This window comes from Penicillium griseofulvum (genome assembly GCF_001561935.1).
Source record: "Penicillium griseofulvum strain PG3 chromosome Unknown contig_84, whole genome shotgun sequence".
Classification (NCBI taxonomy): Eukaryota; Fungi; Ascomycota; class Eurotiomycetes; order Eurotiales; family Aspergillaceae; genus Penicillium; species Penicillium griseofulvum.
In genome coordinates, this window is record NW_024467475.1 from 1,230,811 (window position 1) to 1,250,443 (window position 19,633).

At 49.7% G+C, this 19,633-nt stretch overlaps 10 protein-coding genes across 10 annotated transcripts; 5 read left to right on the forward strand and 5 right to left on the reverse strand.

Moving 5' to 3' along the window:
- Positions 1–194: 194 nt before the first annotated feature.
- Positions 195–1,361, reverse strand: PGRI_050050 (uncharacterized protein; the record flags this gene model as incomplete). Its single annotated transcript, XM_040792718.1, has 3 exons — positions 195–1,057; positions 1,139–1,192; positions 1,253–1,361. 3 exons carry the CDS (start codon positions 1,359–1,361, stop codon positions 195–197), a joined length of 1,026 nt encoding a protein of 341 aa, XP_040644685.1.
- A 1,175-nt stretch (positions 1,362–2,536) lies between these two features.
- Positions 2,537–3,418, forward strand: PGRI_050060 (putative esterase/lipase; the record flags this gene model as incomplete). The annotated part of the gene is made up of 1 exon (XM_040792719.1): positions 2,537–3,418. One exon carries the CDS (start codon positions 2,537–2,539, stop codon positions 3,416–3,418), a length of 882 nt encoding a protein of 293 aa, XP_040644686.1.
- Positions 3,419–4,041: 623 nt separating this feature from the next.
- PGRI_050070 (uncharacterized protein) lies at positions 4,042–5,700 on the forward strand (the record flags this gene model as incomplete). The annotated part of the gene is made up of 2 exons (XM_040792720.1): positions 4,042–4,968; positions 5,023–5,700. The coding sequence occupies 2 exons, from the start codon at positions 4,042–4,044 to the stop codon at positions 5,698–5,700; spliced, it is 1,605 nt and encodes a 534-aa protein (XP_040644687.1).
- Positions 5,701–5,991: 291 nt separating this feature from the next.
- On the reverse strand, positions 5,992–7,043 carry PGRI_050080 (uncharacterized protein; the record flags this gene model as incomplete). Its single annotated transcript, XM_040792721.1, has 2 exons — positions 5,992–6,908; positions 6,965–7,043. 2 exons carry the CDS (start codon positions 7,041–7,043, stop codon positions 5,992–5,994), a joined length of 996 nt encoding a protein of 331 aa, XP_040644688.1.
- A 771-nt stretch (positions 7,044–7,814) lies between these two features.
- PGRI_050090 (SD08430p) lies at positions 7,815–9,620 on the forward strand (the record flags this gene model as incomplete). The annotated part of the gene is made up of 2 exons (XM_040792722.1): positions 7,815–9,205; positions 9,275–9,620. The coding sequence occupies 2 exons, from the start codon at positions 7,815–7,817 to the stop codon at positions 9,618–9,620; spliced, it is 1,737 nt and encodes a 578-aa protein (XP_040644689.1).
- Positions 9,621–10,670: 1,050 nt separating this feature from the next.
- Positions 10,671–11,190, forward strand: PGRI_050100 (uncharacterized protein; the record flags this gene model as incomplete). Its single annotated transcript, XM_040792723.1, has 2 exons — positions 10,671–10,775; positions 10,825–11,190. The coding sequence occupies 2 exons, from the start codon at positions 10,671–10,673 to the stop codon at positions 11,188–11,190; spliced, it is 471 nt and encodes a 156-aa protein (XP_040644690.1).
- Positions 11,191–11,592: 402 nt separating this feature from the next.
- PGRI_050110 (uncharacterized protein) lies at positions 11,593–12,375 on the reverse strand (the record flags this gene model as incomplete). Its single annotated transcript, XM_040792724.1, has 1 exon — positions 11,593–12,375. One exon carries the CDS (start codon positions 12,373–12,375, stop codon positions 11,593–11,595), a length of 783 nt encoding a protein of 260 aa, XP_040644691.1.
- A 332-nt stretch (positions 12,376–12,707) lies between these two features.
- On the reverse strand, positions 12,708–13,466 carry PGRI_050120 (uncharacterized protein; the record flags this gene model as incomplete). The annotated part of the gene is made up of 1 exon (XM_040792725.1): positions 12,708–13,466. One exon carries the CDS (start codon positions 13,464–13,466, stop codon positions 12,708–12,710), a length of 759 nt encoding a protein of 252 aa, XP_040644692.1.
- A 313-nt stretch (positions 13,467–13,779) lies between these two features.
- On the forward strand, positions 13,780–14,529 carry PGRI_050130 (Yae1 family protein; the record flags this gene model as incomplete). The annotated part of the gene is made up of 1 exon (XM_040792726.1): positions 13,780–14,529. One exon carries the CDS (start codon positions 13,780–13,782, stop codon positions 14,527–14,529), a length of 750 nt encoding a protein of 249 aa, XP_040644693.1.
- Positions 14,530–17,164: 2,635 nt separating this feature from the next.
- Positions 17,165–18,868, reverse strand: PGRI_050140 (uncharacterized protein; the record flags this gene model as incomplete). The annotated part of the gene is made up of 1 exon (XM_040792727.1): positions 17,165–18,868. The coding sequence occupies one exon, from the start codon at positions 18,866–18,868 to the stop codon at positions 17,165–17,167; it is 1,704 nt and encodes a 567-aa protein (XP_040644694.1).
- Between the last annotated feature and the right edge of the window lie 765 nt (positions 18,869–19,633).

Consider the following 19,633-nt stretch of genomic DNA (forward strand, 5'->3'; position numbering starts at 1 on the left):
GAATACTTGGAATATCTGGGTATAGAGAGCTCCTTACTCCCGGACAAATTTGAAGATATCCAAAATGTCACTGGTGCGCATCACCGAGATGCCGAGGTGACAGTCACGTGTGTGCCATATGCGGACACCCCGCATGAGCTACATCATACACATCATACCTACACGTTATAAATGTCAAAAAGACGCTATGTATTTCACTGCAAATACCGGCTGCGCAAGGCTTGGCTGATGGTACTCATCCGACTGGCCATTCCACCATGTTGCATGTTGCTTAGAAGGGCCTCCTCCAGTGCTGATTGAGTAACGCTTGCGTCTGACGAGTCGATCAGTTGAAATCCAGAATCCTCGGGTTTGAGGCACATACCGTCGAGGTCACTGAAGCTACTTCCCATGCTGGGGGTACCATCACTAGTTTCACGACCGGACGCAGTAGATTTGCGCGAATTTTGACGCCCGGCAGTGCGCAGAGGGCTCAGTATCGACCCCTCACTGGTCTGTCTGATTCCACCGGGTACGCTGCCACGCCCACCGGAGCTCATAGAGCTAGTAGATGATTCTGTAGCTACGGGGGCTCTAGGGCCAGGCCGCTGCTCGGGACGCCGCCGCTGTGCCGCTGCTCGCTCAGCATCTAAACGGAGCGTTGCGCTAAGTTCCTGGACTGGCCGCTCCCGATGCGTATGCTCGTGTTCTCGGGACAGGGGGAGGAACGCTGGAGTGTCTTCTTCGTCGTCCTCGTCATCTCGGAAAGTAGAGCGATGGGTAGAAAACTTGCCAAATCGTTTGAATCTAGGTGCACGCCGATTTGTGTCTTCATCGTCGGATCCCGACTCTTCCGATGAGCTCGAGGATAGAGGCTCTTCTTCAAGTGTTGGGGATCGGGGCAAAGATGCGATGGGTGACATTTCTCGTTTCACAGCCAAAGGCCGACGACCAAAAGAATCCCAGCGTGGTTCTTTGTCGTCGATTGTTGGCGTGCCGGTGCGTATGGGCTCCCGAGATCCACGAGTTTGGTTAGTAGCTGTAGTTGATGTAAAGCTCGTACGCCGGTTATCGGAGGCTGCAGTCGATGTTAAACGCGTACAATTCATTGGCAATATCACATCACCTATGCGACGGCGGGCAGGGGTTCTGTGCATACCTCGTAGAGGAATCTCTTTCTGTTGAGATACTTGCCGTGATGGCGCCCGAAAACCTGTTGAGTTGTTAGCCCTAGGTATTGTGTAGAGAATATATAGTGAAGTACGGGATATACCTGGTACTGGCGTTTCTTTCTGTGACTGTCCACCCAAGGCGGTACTGCCAGAGATAGATCCTGGGGCCGGGGAAGGAGCGTTCGACTGTGTAGTGCCGACCTTACGCATTTGAGCTCGAACCTGTGACAGCTGACGATCATAAAGCCATGCTGCCTGCTGAAGAAGAAACTGCAATGTGACATCGAAATTCTCTGCCCTAAACCAACCATGTTAGCAGCCCTCGGCTTGGAAGTGCTAGGGGCAGAGTGTAGTTACAGAGCTTTCCCTATGGTGATGTCAGCGATACTAAAGCAAAGAAAAGCTAAACCTGGAAAATGAATTAACACGTACAGTCTATGTCGCCTTTAGATGGCCGAGAAAGAATATCCCAGAGCGCTTGGTCTTTCGATGCATCCCATTTCACCTGTTTATGTCAGTGAATGCTCAAGGGGTTTCTTCTGGGGGGACTTGCAGGTGGCGGGTCGACAAAGTCACCTCTCGGAAATGGCAAGCGAATGAAGACTGTGAAATTGTTGTTGACGGACATCCTGTAAATTGCGTGTAGATGGTGAGGTTGAAAGCGAGATATCTCTAGACTCCTATACAGCTCGATAAGTAGTCTTTGTTTGGTTAATGGAAGCCGAGACTAGAGGTTATGGAAATTAGAGTGGTTGTTTCCCAAACACGTTAGGATTCCAAAAGTGAATAGTAGATGGGATGGATGGCAATGTTGGGATGGGCGTGACGACGACAGGCAGTCATTTTGATTGGCAGACAGGGTGCGTGGAAAGCAATGAGGCTCTGCGTGGAAGTTTTCGAATGCGGGGAATTGAGAGCTCATTGATAGGATGTTGAATACTGCCACGTGCGATATTATATATCAACGCACCACCATACTCGCATGGTTCGCAATAAAGAGGTTATAACTATAGAAGGATAATATTTGCAGGAAAGTGGATATAAAATATAATTACGGGGTACTATAGGCTTGACAAGGTTCCCCCAGTCATTCAGATTTCCGGGAAAAGTTACACGGTAGTTCACTGTACTGCATGGGGGTGCCTTGTAGTTCGGACATCAATCTCCTTAACTAAATAGTTATAGTTAGATGGATCCCTAATGAACACTATTGGACAGATACCATTATATTACGAGGAATGCCACATGTTAGTCAATTTCAAGCTAGTACCTTGGGCTAGGTGCAATATGTCAGACTAGCAGAGCGTGAAGATCAGGAGCGACATCCTGATCCCATGCCTCGGCTGAGACTCAGCTTCAACAAACTACATCCTTCCACGCCAACAATGGGTACCCCCATGTATTATTACAATAAATGCTTCGCATTTATCATCCGAACATTCATGGGGTTTCGCAGAAATGTATCTGCCAATCCAGATGAAATCCGCCAAATCCAATCCAGGGATGCTGCTCGAACCATCAAGGTTCACCTGTATCGACCGTCCACCTCTGGCCCAACACCTGTCTTAATCAACTTTCACGGAAGTGGCTTCGTACTACCCCTGCATGGGGGCGATGATGAATTTTGTCGACGAGTCAGTCATGAAACCAAACACACTGTCTTGGACGTCCGATATCGCCTGGCACCAGAACACCCCTTTCCCGCCGCCCTGAACGATGTGGAAGACACTATCAAATATGTATTCGCACGTCCAGACGAATTTGATTTGAGTCGTGTATCTATATCTGGATTTAGTGCTGGTAGCAACCTCGGGCTTGCCGCGGCTTCAAATATCTTCCCTCCGGATACATTCCGCTGCTTGATAGCAATCTATCCTGTGACCGATTTGAGCCCTGATCCCAGTACAAAGATCGCGCCGGCCCGTGCTGACTTTGTAATCCCTATTCCGGTCATGCGCCTGTTCGATCGCTGCTATATCCCCCCATCCCTGGACAAACGGGATCCGCGCATTTCGCCGCTCTATTCCCAAGTGGACCGATTCCCACGACGTGTTCTTATGATCACCACAGATGGGGATACCCTGGCACCTGAGGGAGAGGCACTGGCCCAGAAGATCAAAGAGCAGCCAGGCTGGCATGTGGTCAGCGAGCGCATGCAGGGCTGTAGCCATGGATGGGATAAGAACACGAAGGTGGGAACTCCCCAGTACCAAGCCAAAGAGCGGGCTTATCAACTGGCATTTGACATGTTAAACGGGTCGAACTAGTTTATATATATTCAAATTGGATCTCCTGATATGTCTGGCCTGATCTATGGCATGATGCATACTTTCCTTTGGACCGAGGCTAGTCCAATAGCCCTAAGCCCTATATTCCCAATGTGGCAGGAGGCTGAATCAAGGGATATTCCCAGGGATCAAACGCATATAGTTGGAACTGCGCGTTGGCGTGAGGCTATCTAAATGCCGAGATGTTTAATCTGTGCAATGAGAGCTTGATATTTGCTTGTAATATATATGTATCTCTAATTAGTATAAAAGGGTTAGTATGCAATATAAACAACTTCAAGCTTAGCCCGTTTCAAAATGACCCCATTGTCCCGGAGTAGAACCAGGGATTGCGTCAGGGTCATCCGTGGGTCTTTGATTTATTTTTTTTTGACTGAAATTTCCTAAAACGAAAAAACATGAGGAAACACAAAAAGGTATCCTTTGTTTTCCCCTTTCAAACTTCTGGCCCCTTACTAGCTTTGACCCTCTTACCCACACTGTTACAAACCCCTCCTTCAACATCTCCTGGATGCCGTCATAGAAAAGAAATCTTGTCCATGTGGACTATTATCACTTGACCTTTATGTGCGCCCGCTGGTTAGGCGCCTATAACTGTACATATGGAGTTGAGCAACGGGCCCATATTTGATGAGGCCCAATATCGCATTGATGTCCTTCATCACCCCTCACCTGAATCCGAAGCAGCGCAGGCGCAACATCTAGCTGAAGAAGCCGAACAACTGGGTCTGAAAATGCCAGATATCCAAGTGCCACTAGCTGCCTCGATAGGCTCAGGAATGGGCGATCTCTCCGAGCCAGTACTATCTTCTGGATCATCAACCGATCGGAATTCGTGCGGCTCCGTCACTCCGTCCCACGATCCATCGTACCCCCTTCCATCCGTGCTCGATCAGATCGTTGCGTCGTTATCGGACATCACACTTGCCTCGGATCGCATTAAGCCTGGCAGTACGCGATCGCTGGCTTCGTTGTCTACGCGCCCCACTTCATTTTGCTCCAGTGAGGGGAAAACGGGCCTGGGGCACGGATATAATGATCCATTTGAGGCCAAGTCGCATCGGCACTCAATTCTCAGCGTCGCCTCTGCCGACAAGAAGGAGAAGCGACGGAGCAGCTTGAAGTCTGCCATTGGGAGAATCAATTTCCGCAAGAAGCGCACGTCCTCGGCCCTTGTCTTACCCTCGGATCCGCGCATGACTGTATCCACCAGCGATAAAGACGTTGAACATGTTTTCTTCGAGTCTAAACCGGAACCTGATAATGATGCCCATGAGAATGTGCCACCCCGTGCGAGCACCGAGGCATCGCTTCCTAGGTTGGCAATTCCTCTGTTTAGCAAAGAGATGTTACAAAGAAGTCTGGACGATCCGGAGCTAAGTGAGATGCACGAGCGGCATCGGATGGAAAGGGACCGACATCTCGCTTTTCAAGATGCCGCTCTAAGTACCCTCCGGCGTCGGCACCAGACCGCTCTCTCAGAGCAGCAGTCTGACAACCAGCGCCAGGAGGATGAGAAACGGGATAATGTTCGCTTTTTAAACTTCTGTTATTTGTTTCTATGCTAACAAGTGCTTCCACAGAATATCGAAGCCATAGCACAAATCGAAGAGCGACAGCTAGCCGTGGAAATCGAACAGCAACGCGAATTCGATCGAGCCAAAATGAACTCGCGCACTCGCATCAAGCATATGGAGGGGTTCCTCCGCAACGCCAGCCCACCGCCATCTCCCGCTGGCACATCTTCCAGAACATCGATCGCAGCCGAGCGATCATCGGAATCGTTCTCGGAATTCGAGTCAACTCCCCCAGCCCGCGTACTCACTCGCCAACACATGGAGCAGCTTCATCAACAATACCACTCCCACAAAACCATGGACCAGCTCCACCATGCCCGTATCAAGGTGCTTCGTGACCGCCAAGAACTCAAGCTGCAGGAAGCCACAGCGCGTATGGAAAAGGAATTGGATGAAATGTGTAACCGACACGCGCAGGATATTGCGACCTTGCGAACCAAGCACCAACAAGAAGAAGCCGCTCTCATGCAAGCCTTGGATACGAAAGCGACGACTTTGCGACACCGCTGGTATTTGGAAGCGGCTGTCCTACGTCGCCATTTGGAGGTGCGACATGGCCAATCATATGGCCCTTTGCCGCATCTCACATTCACAAACCCCAACACTCCTGCTGCCGGACACTCACCACTCGAAACTTCAACCCCAGATACAATCCATCCCAGCCAGGATTGCAAGCCTCTTTAATTTGGAGACGATGACACGACATCTACTCAATATACCCTTTTAATCACCCTTCTATCCCTGCTATCCACCTTACCCTTCTTGTAATAATTTTGAAGCCTCCTTTTGGATTAACCAGTGCCCTATACATACATGCATTGCGGCGGCTTTCGGTCTCATGATAGCATAGCATTTGATAGAGACCATTCAATAGACATAGCCTGTTTATAATTTAGCTACAATGAAATTCAAATTCAACTTAAAAGACTGCACATCGGGGTATCACTTGCTGAAAAAACAAAACATCATATCACCTCATAGCGGTGATCCAGTCAACACATCCACCCTCAACCTATCCAAAACCGTCTCAACCCTCCCACCACCACCGGTCATCGCATCCTCAATCTTCTTATCCCGCCCCTCGTCCCCAATAACAACAGCCCGCTCCACAACCCCAACATTAGACAACTTAAACCGCCCAACCCTCCCATCAACCCACTCAACACGTACATACCGCGTCTCCAGCGAGACAGCAGCCAAAGACACAATCCCCGTATCCCGATCTGGCGAAACATCAAACGGCAAAGACGCCCCACCCTCACCAACAAAACCCAATTTCTCACGTAGGAACTCAACCGCATCAACACGCATATGCCAAGCCACAAGCTCCCTCCGAAGCTCACGTACAAACCCCCGTAGATCTTGCTTTCGGGTGGAGCTACCGCTCTTCGACGGCTTTGCGGGTTCGGCCTCGTTAGATGAATCTCTCTCACTATTCCCGTCTCCATTGCGCGAGACACCAAGCGGTAGATAGACACTCTCTAGTTTTGCGATAGATATAAATCCCGGCACTGTGTGTCGATATACCTTTAATATCTTCGAACTAGAGCCCGAACCCAAACCTGAATTATGCCGCTCTGATTGGAGGAGGATGTAGTATGGTTTCGCGAAGCGGCCGTTGCGCGCGCATACGTCGATGCGGACGCCGAGGAGGGGTCCGGCGGGGGCTGTTGGGGATGGATCTTTGAATGGGAAGGCTGTTGCGCCGAAGGCGATGCGGTGGTGGTTTGAGGACGTGTGTGCACCGGCGGCGTGGACGAGGGGGGAGATTGTTGCGAGGGGGTCGGTTTGATTTGCGGGGTTGGGTTTGGATTTGCGGAGGAGTTTTTGGATTGGGTCGGTTGTTAGGAGGCTGGATGTGAGGATGCGCTTGTGTTTTTGGAGATTTCGGACTTGATTGGGTTAGTTTGGGGTTTGGAGCTGGATTTTGGTTGGGATGCTTGCTTACTTTCTGCGCGAATTGAGGCGATCTCTGTGTCTAGTTCTTCTTCTTCGGGATCTGGTGATGCGGGGGCGCGAGATGCCATTTTGGATGTTTCAGGTTGGTTTTGGGAGCTGTGTAGGGTAGTTTAGATGGTGTTATTTTATTGAATCTTCCCTTGCGACCTGGGGATAGAAGGTAGGCTAGATGCGTGGAGGAATTGGAGAAGTTGTTTATTTGCGGCACGTGATCGCGGCCGACGTTGACGCGATCATATGGTTGGGGTTAACTGAGATTGATTGCAAGGCCTGAACACATGGGGAGATCCTTGTAGACTAAGCCTTATAGGTGTCTAGGCTGAGGTTTTACTTGGATTATGGAGTATATCGATCTATATCGATCTGATATGGTATGCTTAAATTCTGCAGTCCTACCGTTTGATGTGACCTCATACATGTAGCATCAAGAGCTATGTGTGTAACAAATAGAGACAATATATATCATCATTATCATATCAATGTCCTTTTCAATGTGCTTTTCTATGTCTATACACAAGTTGAACTCTTTTCTATATCGAGACTAAAATAGATATTCCCCCGACTCCCCGGATCTGCAAAGCCAAGAGGACAGCTTGCCTCATGTCTTTTGTCATCCGGTTCGATCCCCCACCAAACATCCATGAGGTTTCTTTCTTTTCATATCCCTCATTCACTCCTTCATTCTCAGATTCTACAGGGTATTTAAGACTGGCCCCTTCAAAGCTCAACCCTCGCACCATCCCTTTCATTATTCAGTATCATAATACCAACTTCGGTCCTCGATCCAATCAGGACGAAGTTGACGAAGGCAATCTCTCCCCACCATAACATAACTTTCAATGACACGCAAGAACGCGAGCATCTCGAAACGCCGCTCCAAACCCAACCTGAAAGTTGCTACCGGGTCAAACGGACGTGCGAATGGCAAGATGAATAACGGCATCGAAATGCGCAGGAGGGACACTCCCTCCACGGAGTCCTCCGCCGAAAGAACAGCCCAACTTATGTCAAGGCCTTCCTTCTCCCTCGATAACGAGCCGCTCGTACCCCAAACCCCAGTCCAGACGAACACAACTTTCCACAACCTACCACGCAGTGATCGCCGCAACTTCCTACTGCTGGTTCTATTATATTTCCTCCAGGGAGTCCCTATGGGCCTAGCCACCGGCTCCGTACCCTTCCTACTCAAACCGTACCTTTCATATGGACAGATTGGAATCTTCTCGCTCGCCTCATACCCATACTCGCTGAAATTGTTTTGGAGTCCTATTGTCGATGCGGTTTGGAGTACGCGTTTTGGTCGGCGCAAGAGCTGGATCACCCCCGTGCAGGTGATTGCCGGATTAGCTATGATCTATATGGGTGGCCATATCGAGGATATGATGGTCCAGGCCGGCGCGAATGGTGGAGCAGGCGTGTGGAAATTCACATACTGGTGGTTTATGTTGGTGCTTTTCTGTGCCACCCAGGATATTGCTGTGGATGGATGGGCGATAACTTTGATGTCCCCGCCTAATATTTCATACGCGTCCACCGCCCAAACGGTCGGATTGACAGCGGGCCATTTCCTGTCCTACACTGTCTTCTTGGCTTTCAACTCGAAAGACTTTGCCAACAGATGGTTCCGAACTGTCCCCGGCGAGGGCGGTCTGCTCTCCCTCGGTACTTATCTCAACTTCTGGGGCTGGGCTTATCTGATCGTGACGTGTGGTCTGGCCTTCCTCAAGAAGGAAGAGCGATCCAAGGAACGTGACAGCATTATGGATGTGTATAAAAGCATGTGGAGCGTCCTGAAGTTAAAGAACATTCAGACCATCATCCTGATTCATCTCATTGCCAAGATCGGTTTCCAAGCCAATGACGGAGTCACTAGTCTCAAGCTCCTGGACAAGGGCTTTGGCCAAGACAACATGGCTCTGGTCGTCTTGATCGACTTCCCCTTTGAAATCATGCTTGGTTACTATGCCGGCCAGTGGTCAACTAACTACGGAGCAATGCGCCTCTGGGGTTGGGCCTTTATCGGACGACTGGCAGCCGCCGTACTCGCCCAATTAACCGTCATGATCTACCCCACTGCGGCAGAAGTGCCAATGTGGTACATGATGACAGTAATTGGCGAGCATGTCCTCTCAACTTTCATGAACACAGTCATGTTTGTAGCCATTTCGGCGTTCCACGCCCGCATCGCCGACCCAGCCATTGGCGGCACTTACATGACTCTCCTTGCAACGTGAGTCCTACTACCTACCCTCGCCCTTCCGTTAATAAATGATGCACATAATAGCTAACATATCACCAGCGTCTGCAACCTGGGCGGAACATTCCCCCGCATCTTCGTTCTCAAACTCGTCGACATGTTCACACAAGCAACATGTCTTCCCCCAGCCATCGCCCCGCCCGCAGACTCCCTTAAAGATGCCCTCATTACATCATCATTCTCCTGCGCCCTTGAGCCAGAAAAGAACCGTTGTATCAATGGTGGCGGTACCTGCCAGGTCGACCGTGACGGTTACTATATGACCAACATGCTCTGTGTGCTCATTGGTGCACTTACATTCATTATGTTTATCAAGCCGGCTGCACAGAAGCTACAGGACTTGCCTCTGCGTGCTTGGCGGTTGTCGTCCAATCCTCAGCGGGAGTGATATCCCTTGGCTGTGGTTCTTGGTGTGTCGTGACGGCTTGTAATGTCTTTGTATACCCGCTGTCTGGGATATTTTATAGATTGAATAAATAAATAATTTAGACACGCTATGTATTGTTATATATAGCACGTTAAACCCTCTTCCTTCTTTGAGCAGATATAGAGCGTACAAATATGGTCCGGGTTAATATCTAATGCCCTATCCCATGTCTCCCCCAAGCATCAGAAGGGCTTATAGAGAATCATAACCGATACCCTCCGAAACACCTCTTTCGTGGCGTATATAGTCTACCTCTTCTTCTTTTGTTTGTACGAGCATCAAAAGGTCCAGACGAAGCATAATGCATGAGGGAACATCGTATGGTTTACTGATAGAAAGTCTCACAGTTCAGGCAGCACACATTGGACCCAGTAGTACACATTGGACCATCCTTTGTCCAGATAGGCGAAAATTATCACAGATTTTATAATTCCTCCTGCTTAAAACTCCCATTACTCAACTGGATGCGTCGATATTATACCGATATCACGATGGGAAGCTATTAAGAAACTACCATTTCAATCTGCACGTAAGACCGCCCCCGTCGTTTTTAGGCCAAGCAAACCCTCATCTGCGATGTTCCTGAATTGACGAAATAAGTACCATAGCATATAGATAGGACCCTTCAGGAATCACGTCTGACACCCTCACAGCCAATGAGATCTCAATGACTTAACGCTTTCCCCCCGATGCCAAGAGAAAACCTATCCGAAACCCCTCGACGGAATACTCCGTGCTAGCTTTTCCTTGGTCAAGTTCTTCCAGCTGGCCTGTTAGCTGCAGGTAAACGGGGTTCCTCGAGCCGACGGAGTCTGGACTGGCTATCAATGGATGTGATTGGAAGCGCAGACTCCGCTCCTGCAGATGTATCTTGTTTTAAAATAGACCGACTGGGATGTGAATGGCGTTTAAGAAGAAGCAATTATGCTCTTGTTCCTGGATATTTTAAATGTACATCTCATTCCTTGTTTCTGATCTTATTCCCTACTTCTTACCTCTGTCAACTGTACCATGATGAAATCCTTCTCCACGTGCTTAGCGGTCGTTAGCGTCTTTCCATGGATGGTGAACGCACTGCCCAGCCCTGAAGATCTCGCGGCCCTCGCCTACAGAGCTGTACGTTAAAGAAACCAAGTTTCTAGTCAACCCTGCTAATGTTTCATAGTGGGATTTCCGTTTGCTCAGTGAAGCACCACCGATATGCAATAGCTCCGTGAACAATATACAATACTCTATTCTCCACTACTCGGGTGCGAAATCGCGTGACTGTCAGGCATTGGACACTGCTCAATTCAACTCAACGAACATCAAGAGTATCTCGTGGAAGAGTCCGTCGGAGGAGAACCGGTACGATCTTTGCATGTTCACCTCGTCTGATTGTTCTGGTGGTGAGGATGGACTGCTAGGGAGCATTACCAATGGGTGGGATGTGTGTTATTTGTACAATGGGTTCAAGGCATGGACTGTTGTTCCCAATGGGAATCCTTGTGTTCCAGTTGCGGGTGGTGAGGATGAAGGTGGGGAGAAATAGATGGGTCTGATTTGATGTTTGGAGAAATTTTGATACTGCGTACAGCGTGATATATAGGGTGTCAGACAGATGTTCATATGGCGGGACATGGTATCTCTTGAAAAGGTAAAGTACAGGAGAAATGGACTTGCGATATAATTCAAGCGAAGACAACATCCCTCCAAGGTATCTGTTCACTTAAAAGGTATCGAAGGTACTTCCAAAGTGAATAATCATCAAGTGTATGTATGTACTTGGGGATGATAGAGCGGAGTGCAGTATTAGGGTGGAGGTGATTCATTTGTTGCTCATAGCTCGCTAGAGCTTCTGAGTGGTGATACTACGCTTCGAGCCGAGGTGTCCGTTGGTATCAGACCTAGCGTAACGCACAGCATTAAAAACTCCCCAATTTTGAGATCTGGATTATTTCCCAACATCCCGCTGCAACTCTCGAACAGTGCAATCAAGAATAAACCTAGCAAACCCACGATGCACTCTCAAAGTCCAATCAGGGATAGTCTTCTGGTTCTCACCCTCTTCATCCACAACCTCATAATCATGCGCACTTGTAAACCGAACCTCAACAAACATCCCCTGTCCCTTCATCTGGAACGGCTCCGAAACACTCATCTCATGTCGCAGAGATGACATCAGACGCCAAGGATATCCCCACCGCGCAATCTTCTCAAAGAACTCGCGCGGTCCGTCGGGCATTTCAGCAGAGACCAGCAGTCCATTACTATCTTCGTCAGCAGCGGGTAGTCGCTGCACTTGCATCAAACCGTTGAGTAGAAGACGTGGCGCGCCGGTGGTTTCGTCAGGCGAGAATCCTTCTGCTGAGTTGCCTGTATCGCCGGGTGTGAGGCGGAAACTGGTGAGTAGTCCGATGATAGAGCCCTCAGCTCGTAATATCTTGCTTCCGAGGACGGATCTAGCCCATGCATATTCGAGCTCTGTTTTTGTTGGTGTCTTTGAGCTTGGGACGCGTGCTTCTAGGGCTTGTAGGGGTATTTGTGCAGCATAACTGTTGGTATATGCGCAGTGCTGGGTATTTTTCTGCGGTTTATTGAGGGCCTTGCTACCTGCTGCGAGAGGAAGTTCTGGGTATTTTTCTTCTAGATGGCTGAGTCCACGGTGGATGCCATAACTGGCTATACCGGTGGCGACGGTGGTGTAGCCGAGTAGGCGGATAGATCGTCGGGACATGGCTGTGAGTGATTATGATATGCAAAAGAGTTCATATAAGCATCACATAGATTTGAAAAGTAGACCGCCAGGAGTCGTGGTTGCTAACTGCTTTGGGCACATCATCTGATGCGCTTGGGGGCCAAAGACAATTCTGGCCCACCACCTGGGCATGGCGTTAGTCGTTGCATTTTATTCTCAGGATGTTAAATGCGATAATCCAAAGGGGCAACAAATTGAGTATATGATAAGACAAACTGAACAGGATAAACATACCATCGATGTACTAGACGTTCCTTGGATTTGATCGACAGATCGCCCCGACCCGCTAAGAACTCCCAACGACCAACAGCTCACAACATTTCCTCCGAATAATCCTCACACTGAGCGATATCTCGACGGACTTCCTCCATTGAAATGTATTTGCCATTCCAGCAACCAGATATGACAGACCCGAAAACCAGCATCTCCACAGGTGGAAACTTCTTCTTTGCGAACAATTCCCCAACAACTGTCATTAGCCTCCCCATCCCCAGAGTATCTTGCAACTCACTGTAGGCCACACGCCCTGTTTCCAGTTCAAAAAGCATTGACCCGAAAGCAAATATATCCGTACCTATGCCGATTTCATTACCAGCCTGGAAGCTACACCACTCGTAGCAGACTAACGGGGCTTCATCGTCAATGCCGGAGCCCGCGAAGTCAATAAACTTGACGTGCCCAGTATCGTCCACAATGATATTGTGACAACCAATGTCTGCATGGATGATTCCCTTGCTATGGATATATGCAAGACCATTCGCGGCTTCCTGCGCCCATCGAATCTTCACGTCTAAATCGCTAACACTCTGAAGTGTGCGGCGAAGACAAGTTCCCCGTCCTAGTAGGAGACCTTCCTCGGTCACTTCGCACGATACAATTTGTTTATGGTGCCCAAGTCGTTTATAACAGCGAACTTCGATATCGTAAGCTCGCCGCTCGAAATCGCTTGATGAGGAACTTGGTGGGGGACGGAGCTTGATGACGGTATTTTCGTCAATAGCATAGAGCGTCGACGTTGTACCGGCTGCAACGAAGGAACTGGATTCTGTCGAGGTAGAAAAAAAGGTCATTTAAAGAATGCCAGGCTAAGTTGTTGAGAAGGGTCAATTGGTGACGGTATATACATCGAAAGAACTACAACTACCAAAATGAGAGCAGAGGATAACATTGGTCACGTGTAACTGACCTTGTGTTACCTCAAACATATCAATATCATTTTATTTGAGTCTTTCGGACAAGAGACTAGACTCAATCATGGATATCCGTATGAAGAAGTAGATGACATAGACTGTGGATCGACGGATCACCCCGCCGACCCGCTCATCTTTTTTTTCCTCAGCCAACTCTCCCAACGTACAGCTCTACACCGAAGTCATTAATTCAATGACAAACACAGATTCATCATCCGGACATTCGACTCCACCCTCCCCAGCAACAACAATGTCAACCCACACCCAACCTGACAACCCCGCAGTCGACAACTCCATGGACGACATCTTCGGCTCCTCCCCACCCCACGAAACCATCGCGTCAACCAACCCAATCGCCTCATCCGAACCCTCCGACCTCCCCAGTCTCCGTCGCCAACATGTCACAGCAGGCTACCGCGACGGCACGTCCGCCTCAAAGGGTGCGCACGTGCAAGAAGGCTTCGACGGAGGTTTCCCCGTCGGCGCGCAGCTCGGTATGCGCGCCGGTACCGTACTAGGCATTATGGAGGGACTACTACGCGGGTTCGAGGAGCGGAGTGGGCCGGGTGTTGTGAAGAAGGCTGTGCGGATGGGTCATTCTGCTACTGGATCAGCTACGAAGACGGATGACAGTGGAAATACTGAAATTGCGGAACTACGCCAACAGAAGAGGGAGCAGATCCGTGTGCTTTACGAAGCTGCGTTGAAGGAGCTAGATGTGCAGGCTGTTTTTGCCGGGGTTGATGCGGGCGCGTCGGAGGAGCCCAAGGCCCAGGGCGAAGAAGAAAAGGCGGAAAGGCAGCTTGGACGGAAGGGGGATGTTGTTATTTCCAAATGGGAAGGCAGGGTTGATGTTCCGAGGTGGGAGGAGAACATGGAGGCTTTGGAGATGAAGGAGACTGAGAAGGAGCAGGCCCAGGCCCAGGCCGTGGAACACAGTTGAAGTTGTCTTGGATTTGTGCGGACACGGCTTGCACTTTTGTCATCGATACGACACAATGCTGTACTTGTCTGAAGATCTACATAACTATGCCCCGCCAGATATGGCTACAGGCACGGGGGAGGGAAGAGGTCTCCTCTCTTGCAGATGCAAAAGCAGGATTAAGTTTCTGCGATGGGCGGTCCACTGGTCGGGGTCTCCGCCGTTCGTTCCCCGCTGCAGGTTCATCCCTGTCGCGGTGATGCGACCATCCAAATACCTGGATAGCAGGCTCCGCTGCCGCTGCAAGGTTGATGCAGCGGACGGGCGGGGCGGAAGACCGGTCCGGACTGTGTAGCCTCGGTTGTTGGGATATGATGGTCGTCCTTTTCTGAGACACTGACGCTGGGGTCTTTATAGACCACTGTCGGTGCGGCTGTTGCTATGGTGTTGCGGGTCGGATTTGGTATCCGATTTTACCTTTTGGTATTTCAGAGATTTCGCCAGATTTTCCAACAGCTCGATTATATGACGATATATCCTACAAATAGAAATGGATTTGCCAGCAAAAAGCAAGTGCAATGGCTCCTGCCTGTCAAACACGAGGCGGAATGACAAGTCATATGTCACACAGCATTGTAGCCCTACCTGTCAAATTCATGTCATCTCACAAACCAAACTACATATACGAACACAGCCAAAGGACGGGATATCCAATACTAGATCGAGCTCCCTACAGCCCCGCAGCACAGACTCCGATGGATCTGAAACCCGGCAGATTGGCGGGTCTCGGGGATGCAATGAGTGGACAGCTGGTGGATCATCCACCTTGCCTTGCGTGTGAGGTCGCAGCGGAAGAGTCCCGGCACAGGGTGATGGAGATTTGATTGGCTGGGCCAAATAAAACCCCGTCTAGCGTAACCTGTCAAATAGGCAATCGGGCGATCAGCCAGTGAGTTTGGGGCTGAAAGCATAGCTAGCCTTGTGATATCAGAGTGGCGGAATGAGGATTGAGGGGAAGTGGAAGGGGATGGCGCGGATTGGTTTCATGTCTAGCGAATCGGATTGTCAAACTTGATTTAAGCTTGTATGACACAGGGAGATGACTGGAATATACAGGGCCTTTTCAGCCAGGGAAATTCAAGGTCTCGGACAATGTAGCAGTTGGCTCTTGGCGGACGTTGAGGGGTCCATGCAAGGGATGGGACTTATCCGTATTACCTGCGTACAATATCCCTGAGGACTACTCCGTAGGAATGCAGCTGTTAGTATTTGAATAACACAATGCGATTGTGTGAATTGAGGTGTATATCGGGCGCAATTGTCGGTCAGTAGATGCTGTCAGCATGTGCCTCTCCAAGCCCTAAGTACTTGAACCTCAACGCCTCGCTCTGTCGCCATCCCATCTCCGCAGCGAGTGGATCCCCTCCCGGTGTCCCCGGTGCAGCCGTTGTGGAGAACATACGAATATCTGAGAATTCGACAGGTAAACAGGGTATTAGTGTCATGCTGATAGACCCAGTATCCGGGATTCGATTTAGCACTGTACATTAGTACACATTAGTACACATTTGTATACATTAGTATTCTGAAACAGATGCAAGAAGCTGCGAACGGGGTGGATTTGAAATGGGCATGACGCACAGCAATACGTGGCAATCTAGACTATGTGAGTTCTTGAGATGAGTCGAGTATTCGCAGGCAGAAGTCGAACCAGCTGAGGGGTAAGTTCATGGCCTAGGGAAGGTTTGTGGCTCCTTTCGCCCTTGTTGAAGGCCTAGGGCTTGGATAATTGGGTCCCTGTGCATGGGCTAGGCTATGATGCCTTGCCTGGATAGTAGAGCAGTTGTTACGTACTTATCGTTACTTGGTTTGGGTGCTCAAGGAGGTGTGGTAGTATCTAAGATACCGCTAAGGATCGACTGAAATCTGCAGTCCCGCATTCCGCAAAACGTCCTTATCTCCTAGACAACGAAGTAGCAAAGGATCGTTCATGCTTGAGGTAAAATGTGATGGTTTCTATTTTGTCTATCCATAAAGCATGACGTAGTGAAACACTTTTGATGAATGCGAGAAATAGGAGAATGCGAATTTTCGTAGAAACAAACACCGCACAAGGTACTGTGTTGCTCTAGTTGGATTATAGATCACAGATTGAAGAAGAACATCACTGTCGTAGCGGAGCAAGACATGATTCAATCAGACATGGAACGGGTAAAACCGTTGATAGTAACTTCGTAATGAAACAGAGCGATGATAATACAGCACGCGAAATAGCGCAATCAAGACATGAAAGTCGGAAGAGATAGGAAAATTAAAGATAGTTAGCTCGAGGGTATCGAGTCGTAAGTCGGTAGTCATGGCCGCTAGGACCAGGCATCATTTTCGTTTCGTGGCGCGAGATAGCGCATGTAGAGAACGTCTTTGGGCGCGTCGGTGTCCAGCAACAGTCGGGTCTGGAGATTCATTATTTTCATGCGCGGGAAGCAGAATATCATTTTTGCGTGAGAGAGTGGACGTGTTCGTAATCATCGAGACACATAAGCATAAAGACAATGAGATGAAATCGTTTGAGTGATCGTTGGTAAGTCGGTATGATATAGCATAGAGTCGTGCGTTAAATCAAACCCAAGGAACCGGAACGCCGAGTGGAAATGCATCAGATGGTTGTAACATTGCTTTTCTTGTGGGACTTTTGGGGCTTGTGGCAATTTAATGACCGCAAGGTGGTCATAAATCGCTGGTAGAGAGGCCGTTGCTCGCGAGCAACTTTGACAGGTGCTTGGGAGAACTGGTCATAGCAGAACGAGGTCAACTTCTCCTTGTCACCCTCAGAGGTGGAATTAGAGTGTGGGGGGGAGTCAGAGCGCTGGCGGGGCCGGAACTGAGCTTGGAAAACTGCTGCGGCAGAGCGATCAGCGTCAGAGCTGTTGTCGCTGCTAGTCTTGCGGGAACGAGGAGGACGAGTCAGAGAGGTGGAGGAAGGCGCAACCAGCCGTAATGTGTTGAGGCCGCCGGATGACGGCACGCCATCTTTGGCAGTGCTGGGACGGTCCATGCTCGGGCGGAAAGCTCCGGGCATAGGCTCTCCCATGATGTCCTCCGCCATGCACGGGAACTGCTCAATTGGCTGGCCATCAACCATGGTCTGGTTAAGACGGGGCTGTGACTTGGCTGCACGGAGCTTAGCACGGCTGCGAACCTTGCGCAGTGTGTCTATAGGCCGGCGAGACATCGATTTACGGCCTGCTGACTCGGACTCCGAGTCAGACTCCCACACAGACTGCTCACCGAAGCCGTCAATGGTAGAAATGGAAGGCCGCTCCATTGAGGTTGCAGTCCACTGGCGGGAGATTGGTGGGGAGCTAGCCGAAGGGCTAGGAACGGGAGTAGGGGTATCGTTGGCAGGAATGAAGAGAGGGTGGTCAAAGTGGGTCATATGAGGTTCCATGGTAACTGGGTTAATCAAGCATGGAGGGGAGATCATAGAACCGTCAAGGGGAGGGCGAGTTCCAGCGCTAGATTGCTTGCGGCGAGATGTGTGATGGAAACTCGAGGCGCGTGACAGGTTGAGAGCGGCTGGAGGTTGCTTCCTCTGGCGGGTCCGCGATGAGCAGGACCCAATAACAGCTTCGCCGCCCATGGTAATAGTAGTAGTAGACTCGTTTGAGTGCTGAAAGCAAGGCGTTGTGGGACGAGTATCCGCCGGGGCGCAAGCAGGCACCGGCGGGGGAGGGGGAAGAGAATATGTAGGTGGTGTAGATGCAGGGAGATAGAAGCGGCGGGGAGCTTCGACCTGGATCCTGTTTGCGTGCTCGTACAGCTGCTGGGTCGCCTTGAAGACGGCGTCGGGACAGTTAGGTGAATCGTACGCTGAAGAAAACGAGCTGCTAGGCGTCAAGTCCGGGGTGGTGATGTCTGTATGAATGGAGCTAAACGAAACCTGGCTACTGTGTAGCGGACTTCGTTCCTCCGTTGAGGGAGTGTATCGGTGGAATCTCAAGCTATTCTCCAACTCCACCTGGGCTAGTGTGGAGCGATCTGTGCCAGGGTATTTCAATGGGGTGCGGATGTCCTCCTCGTGGATCAAGGAGAGAGAGTAGTATTGGCTTTCGTCTTCAAAATTATCATTGCGCATATCCGATGTGTAAGAGTTCCAAGATGGTGTAGCAGCCAATGATTCTTCGAGGTAGAAGGGATCCAGATTTGACTCTTCAAAGACTTTTGCGCCAGCAGTTGGGTAGTAAGATGATCCACGCTTTGCAGGTGAGGGTGACGGGAGACAAATGGTAGTCTCTGATCTATTTTGATCTTGATACAGCACGTCCAACTCGCCTGGACAATAAAGGCCTCTGCGATCCATGGGATTGTGAGCTCGAGTAGTATGAAAGAGAAGTAAACACGAGGAATGGAAGATCGCTAGGATCTAAGCACAATCAAATACAATGGAAGAGGGGAGATTTGCCACCAGGACTAGAAGAGAAGGAATGAGGAATGAAATGACCGAAGTGGAGGCCAGGGTGAAGGGGATATGTTTATACCAAAAATAACCTTGAGGACCTAGAAGTTGGACTATGACCCGGTGGCTAGCGGGAAAAACAGATGCATGCCAATGCACAATGTAAACAACACAAGCACAGACGATCATGACCTATCTGACCTTGCATAGTCCCTTCCGTAGGGATGTTGCAGCAAGGACCCTTCGATTGGGTCCTCCAGCAAGGGCGCGCGGAAGTCGATCCGTACAATTGCGCTAAGAAACATCCCGAAGTCTACAATAGGGATTGTGACTGTGTTCCCTGTGTGCTTGTGTTCTTGTGTTCCCATATTCTCGTGTTTCCTGTATGTGATAAAGAAGCCAAGAAAGTGACACGAGGTCTACATAGAATCTCAAAAAGCATTTGGAATAATTTCAGCCTGTTAGAGACAAAAGTTCAAAAGAAAAAAAAAAACGTATGCAAAAGTCCTGCACTGTGGCTGGGAGAGAAATGTGAGATATCACTAGACGTCTGCGGAGTTCCCGAGATCACTAATGCTGTCGATCGACGTGATCTGTGATCTATTAGCTCTGTCACTTTATGTACTTTGTACTTTTTGTACTTTTTGTACTTTATGACTTTTTCTCGGT